The 7,500-nt window shown below is 35.1% G+C and overlaps 2 protein-coding genes across 2 annotated transcripts in view; both read right to left on the bottom strand.

The window, feature by feature from the left end:
• The window catches only part of LOC119595561 (serine protease 27-like), a 9,736-nt gene extending 8,036 nt beyond the window's left edge, over positions 1 to 1,700 (bottom strand). Inside the window, exons 1-4 of the mRNA XM_037944677.1 lie at positions 1,683 to 1,700; positions 1,297 to 1,457; positions 983 to 1,061; positions 756 to 778 (exon numbers count right to left, since the gene is read on the bottom strand). Coding sequence (XP_037800605.1) covers positions 756 to 778; positions 983 to 1,061; positions 1,297 to 1,457; positions 1,683 to 1,700 — 281 coding nt within the window. The remainder of the gene's footprint in view (positions 1 to 755; positions 779 to 982; positions 1,062 to 1,296; positions 1,458 to 1,682) is intronic.
• The window catches only part of LOC119595835, a 77,223-nt gene that overhangs the window by 56,281 nt on the left and 13,442 nt on the right, over positions 1 to 7,500 (bottom strand). The gene's annotated exons all lie outside the window — the stretch shown is intronic.

Below are 7,500 nucleotides of genomic sequence, written 5' to 3'. Positions count from 1 at the left end.
ATATCTATATATATATACTATAGTTATATATATATTATATTATCTATATATTATATACATATATACACACCACATATCCATGTGATGTGTGTGTGTGTGTGGTGTGTGTGTGGTTTGTGTGGGTGTAGTGTGTGTGATGTGTATGTGTGTGTGTGTTGTGTGTGTGTGTGTGTGTGTGTATATGTAGAGGTATAAACAAAGATAACTCGGCATGACAGACATGACAAGAAGAGGAAAATAGTTTTATATTTTACGACAATCGAGGTTTACAGTTCTTAAGTCTCCACGCCTGTCACACACACACCACACACACACCCACACACGACACACACACCAACACACACACACACAAACACATGATATATATATATAACATATATTATATTATAGTAGTTTGTATATTATATATATATATTATATAATGAGTATATATGTGTGTGGTGTGTGGGTGAGAGGGGACAGTAAAACAGTTCATCAGGAATCTTGCTGAGGAGGTTCGAAGACCATTTCCTTGGTAAATAACCTCGCCCTGCCTACCAGCCCTGAGGAAAGCTGAACCCTAAGTACCCTCCCACAGATGACTCGCAGTCTCAACGGATGACGGATCATCTCAGATCATGTTGGGTTCAAGGAACGTTGGGCTGAGTATTTTGAACAGTTGTCAGGTGGATCCTCCAATAGTTAGCTTGGATGCAAGCGATGTCTCATGCCACATGTGCCGGACCCACCCATCAGCGAGAACCTAGCTACCTAACAGAGGTTGGCTGGCGATTGCCAGCTGAAGAGATGCGAAAAAGCTGCAGGCATGTTATATCCCTGCTGAACTTGCTAAAGGCTGGGGTTAACGCTATGGCTCGCGGGCCTGCATACAGTCCTGATAACGCCATTTGGCAGTCTGGTACCCATACCCCCTGACCTGCATGAGGCGTGGTCATCCTCTCTGGAAGGGGAAAGGGGGATCGATGGGACTGTATCAACTTACCGTGTGGCATTCCTGGCTCAGCATAATACCGGAGGCACGTTTTCGCTCACATTTCTTCTGAAACGGATCCCCGCACCACCTACTGGACACCAGAGACCGGAGCATTGCTGGATTATCCTGGACAAGTCCACAATAGACCGTATACTAGCGCGGTCGGGTAATTGTGGAACGCCGTCCGTGAGTTTGGTCCGTGGGTTGCTTGCAGCCTACTCGACCTCAGAAGGTTTATTGACTCGGTCATCGTGATCGCTATGGGAGATCCTGAGCTCAGGGGAATTCCGACACGATTATTGCCTGATAGCAATCCTCTATACTGGGACTGAAAAGTGCTGTCAGTGTGGTGGGTATGTCCGAACTTCTTCCTGTATTCAGGGGTTGAGGCAGGCTGTGTCTTGCAGCCCCCCTTTTCCGACACTTGTATGGAACTGGATATGGGCAGAGCTACTAGCCAAAGTTCAGTTTGGCACGGAGCACACTATGCATTTAAGGTCTCGGACCTGACTTGCCGACGATGTCCATCCTCTCTAGATCCTTAAGAGTCACTTGTGGCGGCTCTTGATGCCTTTAGCAATAGGCTACCCCCTAGGCTTGATCTCCTGCCAAGACCAAGATTCAAAGTACTTTTGGGGCCTGTTGGGGCCCGATTCATCGATCCATGCTGGCGGCGGGCGTTGAAGTCACAGAGAAAGTTTTATCATACCTTGGTAGCGTAGTCCATATCTCTATGGTTGTCAACCCGGGGAAGTACAGTAACGGAGGGTTCTGGCAACAGTAGCCATGAAGCGATCAACGAAGAGCGTTTGGAGATGTCGGTACCTATGCAGAAGATCAAGCTGCTTGTCCTTCAGCCTATACTTCCAGTTTTTGGCTCTATGGAGCGAAACCTGGACGCTATCCAGTGCGCTTAGTAGTCTCGCCTTGATGCCTATTTGTAACAAGTCCCTTCGCCGGATCATGGGTCATGGCAGGACCCGTTGTCCACCGGATGTGTTTTACGACCGTGAGACTGACATGGACCTGTTACTTTGAGTAAATCATGGGAATCGCCAACTCAGGCTATATGTCCCACCTAGCTCGCCTCCCTATGGACGACCCTGCCCCGGTTGTCACTCTCTGGCGAGGGACAACCTGGTGGAGAGACCTGTGGGTCGTCCTAGGGATCATGGCTTGGGAGCTCGAACGAGACCTTCGTGAGGACTAGAATGGGCCGTGTGCCTGCCTGAGACTCGCCTCGAGGTGCCTCGTGGGCTGGAAGCGAAGGGGGATGCGCATGCGCCCCCGTCGGCGTTTAGCCCCTTTGATCTGTGATGATTATATATATATATATTTACTTTATTTATTATATTATAAATATATAATAGATAGATTTATATATATATAATATATGGCAATGATACATAATTACATATATATATATATTTATATATATAGATTATAGTATATATTTATATCTTCATATTATCCACTATACATACTATTAATTATATATTATATATATATAATATAATTATATATACTATATAACAATACATATATATGTATATGGCTCGATGTGTGTGTGTGGTAACTATGACCCACACACACACACACCAACAGCAAGGCACACACACATTTATATATATATATAGTATATAGTCGATATAGGATAATATATATTTATATATTACTTATAATTATATATATTTTATATATATACATATATATATATTATATTATTATATATATATATATTCTATTATATATATCTATATAATATATTATATGTATATGCGCGTGTGTGTGTGTGGGATATCTACCACACAACCCCACACACAAACACACACACCACACACCCACCACAATCACACACACACCACCATAATATAGGGTATTACTATAAATATATATATATATATATAATATATATATAATATAATATATATATATATATCCATATATATAGAATATAATATATATATATATTAGATTATAATAATATTTATCTTATTTTTTATACATACACACAGGAAAAACACACCCCAAACACCACCAACACCCACACAACACACATCTATATTATAGTATATATCTATATATTATAATTAATATATATTATACGTTATATTAATATATATTATATATAGATATATATAATATATAATATTTATATATATAACATACATATATATATATATATAGATTATTATAGATAATAATATGATATATATTATATGATATATATATAGAAATATAAATATTATATATCTGGCGTGTGTGTGTGTGTGTGTGGGTACTACACACCACACACCACACACACACACACGACACACACACATATATCTCTGTATGTGTATATATCTATATTATATAATCTAATAATATATATATGATATTAAATACAATATATATATAGGACCGATCTAGCTACAATCTATCCTATCTAGCCTTCTGTCATATATATATATATATATATATATTATATATGGATAGATATATATATATTATATATATATACGCTATATAACACATATAGAGTGTGTGTGTGTATGTGTGTTTTGTGTGTGTGTGTGTGTGTGCGGTGTGTGTGTGTGGTGTGTGTGTGTGTGTGTGTGTGCTATGATATTTATATATATATATTAATTGATATATATCTTTAGAGTATAATATATATCTTCTATATATATTATAGTGTATATATAATGTATAGTAGAATTATATATTATATATATATATATATATATATATATATAAATATATTTATGTGTTTGTCTATATCTATATATACTGATATATATATTCATGCTCTATTATATATATTAGTAATATATATTAATATAGGAGAGAGATCGGGAGAAGAGAAGAGAGGAGAGAGAGAGAGAGATTGACATACACTACCTATATATATATATATATATATATATATATATGTATATATAATATTCTATATATATTTATTTATTATATATTATATATATATATATAACTATATATACTATATTTATTATACATAGTTATTTATTTATTTATATAGTATGGATATATTATATATATTATTATATATTATATATTAATATATATGTTTGTGTGTGTTGTGTGAGTGTGTATGTGTGTGTGCGTGCGTGCGTGCGTGCTGCGTGCGTGCGTACGTGTGGCGTGCGTGCGTGTGGCGTTGTGTGTGTTTGTGTGGGTGTGTTGTGTGTGTGTGTGTGTGTGTGTGTGTGGTGTGTTTGTGTTTTGTGTGCCTTTTGTTTGTATGTGTATGTGTGGGTGTGTGTGTGTATATATATATAAATATAGTATATGAATATATTATATTATATATAGGATATATTATAATATCTATATAAGCGTGCGTGTGGTTTGTGTTGTGTATGTGTTGTGTGTGTGTTTGGGATGTGTGGTGTGGTGTGTGTGTGTGTGTTGTGTGTGTATATATTCTATATATATATAGTATATATATATATTATATATAATATATATATATAAATATATTATTTATGAGTATATCAGTCTCTTAGTCCACCGTGCTTTTTTCTGCTAGGTGTAGATTCCCAGAATCATCTCCATTTATGTTCACTTCTGTTAATCTTCTGTACGTACTTTACTCAGTCCTTTCCTCGTTTCTATACATACATTATCTCAACTCTCAATGCTACTCATGATACTTTGAGGAGAGACTTTATAGGTGGTTCCCACACCTTTCCTCTTCTGTGGCCCCACCCAACCATGTAATTAATCCACACGGCCCTGATCAATGTCATCATTTCAGACTCTTTATTACTATCATTACTAGGGCAATGAGAAAGACACTTTTTATGGAAAGATTCCGAGTTACTAATCTGAGAGATTATTTATATGTAAGACTTATGACGATAGACCCCTTCAGAAAGTATACCCTATGGCCCCTTTGACTAATGGGACGATAACTGCCATGCTCTTGCTGCTTACCATTTCTGTAAAAAAAATGCAATTGCACAGAAGACATATAAAAATCTTTTATTTGCAGTTCTTTTTTCCAGTATCTTGTAGATTCGAAGCCGATTTATCCCATTCCGTCTCGAGCTTTACCTTTTAAAGTTGAAGCTAGCGTATCTCTGCGTTACACAGCGTTTTGCCTTATTTCTAATCAGATGTTACGCGTTTGGGGGGTGATTACCTGGGGAATAGGTTTTCATGATTCTTATTCTCTCTGCTCCTTTTCTCACTTTTGTTCGTCTATGAGAAGAATACTGCTGTATCTGTAAATAACAAAAAATAACATCTGTATTATTTTTTATGCCTCTATAGTTTTATTCGTAGTGTTCGAATTTTTATTTTTTAATTTATGCATTAATCATTTTCTTTGGATTATCTGCCTTCTTGTTAGGAATTGGCCTTCTTATTTCGTTCTGGCGTTTCTTTCTTTGCTGTTGCTAGTTTTTTAGTGAATAATTCCCTCATTTGCCATCATAGATTGATGCACTCATTCAATTGTTCATTGCGATTGTGGTGTGTGTGTGGTATGTGTGTGTGTGTGTGTGTGTGGTGTGTGGTGTTGTGCGTGCTTCGTGCGTGCCGGTGCGTGCTTGCGTGTGTGTGTGTGTGTGTGTGTGTGTGGTGTGTGTGTGTGTGGGTGTGATCGTGTGTGTGTGTGTGTGTGTGTGTGTGTGTGTGTTTGTGTGTGTGGTTGTGTTTGTGTGTTTGGGTGTTATACTTCTTCCCTTTTGTGTGTCTGTATAGTTAGAAATTTCTTATTTCTTGTATATATATATGATATATGTGTTCTTAATATATATATAGATAGTATATATATATATATTATATAATATATATATAATATATTAATATTTTAATTATATATATATTATAAATTCTATCTATCTTATCTATCTTATCTAATTCTATATCTATCTATCTATCTATATATATATTCTGTATATATATATATTTATATAATAGCATAGATAGTATAATATATATATATAATGTGTATGTGGTGTGTGTGTGTGTGTGTGTGTGTGTGTTTGTGGTGTTTGTGGTGTTTGGGTGTGTGTGTGTTATACTAGGTTGTCGTATATATTACACATATGACAAATAGTACATAATTTTACAATACATTATATATAATGTATATATATATCTATAGTATATGATATATAATATATTATATATATATTCTGATGTGTGTGTGGGTGTGTGTGTGTGTGTGTGTGTGTGTGTGTGATGTGCGTAGAGTAGTTGTGTGGGGTGTATGACATATGTGCGTATATATACCACATATAGACAATTATACATATTTTAACATACAATATATATATATAACATATATTATTATATATATATATATATATATATAAATATATATAATATGTGTGTGTATTGGTGTGTTTATGTGTGTGTGTGTGTGTGTGCGTGTGTGTGTTGTGGTGTGTGTGTGTGTTGTGTGTGTGTGTGTGGTGTGTGGTGTGTGTGTGTGTGTGTAAATATGTATATATAACACGTATATATGCGTGTGTATATATATACCTATTGTAGATCTATTATATCTTTATATATGATATATATACTCTATTATATATCTATATTTATATGCATTGGATATATTTGATTATATAGATATATATATTATAATATGTGTCTGGTGTGTGTGTGTGTGTGTTTGTGTGATGTGTTGTGTGTGTGTGTGTGTGTGTGTAGTGTGTTGTGTGTGTGTGTGTGTGGTCGTGTGTTTGTTTGTGTGAGTATGTATACCCATAGAGTGTGTATATCTACATATCTGATCCAATATATATAGATATATATATATAGAATATAATAATTATATAATAATATTGTATGTATATATATATATATAATAATATTAATCTTATATTATACAATAGTAGCGTTATATATACTATATATGTATATATGTTATATATGTCTATATACATATATTATATTAGTATGTATTTATATATATATATATATTATATATTCTATTTATATATTTAGTATATATATAATATAGATATATATATGTTTGTGTGTGTGGTGTTGTGTTTCTGTGTGGTGTTTGGCTGTGTGTGTGTGTGTGTGTGTGTGTGGTGTGTATGTGTGTGTGTGTGTGTGTGTGTGGTGTGTTTGTGTGTATTTGTAAATATTTGTATATCCCCGTATATATCGTGTGTGTTCTATATATTTAGATATATAGATCTATATGTCTATATCTTATATATAATATATTATATGTGTGTGTGTGTGTGTTGTGTGTGTGTTGGGGTTGTGTTTGTGTGTGTGGGTGTGTGTGGTGGAGTGTGGTGTGTTTGTGTGTGTGTGTGTTGTGGCGTGTGTGTGTGGTGTGTTGTGTGGTTGTGGGGTGGTGTGGTGTGTGTGTGTGTGTGTTGGGTGGGTGTGGGGTGGTGTGTGTCTAGTATGGTTGTGTGTAAAACCGCACACTTTTTGGTAATCCTTGAAGAGATATTTGATTTGGTAAAAATCCTCCATCATCAAGTCTTTTCTACAACCCTTTTAATAGCGTAAGACTAGACCGTGGGTCTGATATTTCCGCCCGGTTGGCA

Source organism: Penaeus monodon, chromosome 36 (assembly GCF_015228065.2).
Source record: "Penaeus monodon isolate SGIC_2016 chromosome 36, NSTDA_Pmon_1, whole genome shotgun sequence".
NCBI classification, from domain to species: Eukaryota; Metazoa; Arthropoda; class Malacostraca; order Decapoda; family Penaeidae; genus Penaeus; species Penaeus monodon.
The sequence above is the reverse complement of the archived record's forward strand: the minus strand, read 5'-3'. Positions and strand labels throughout refer to the sequence as shown.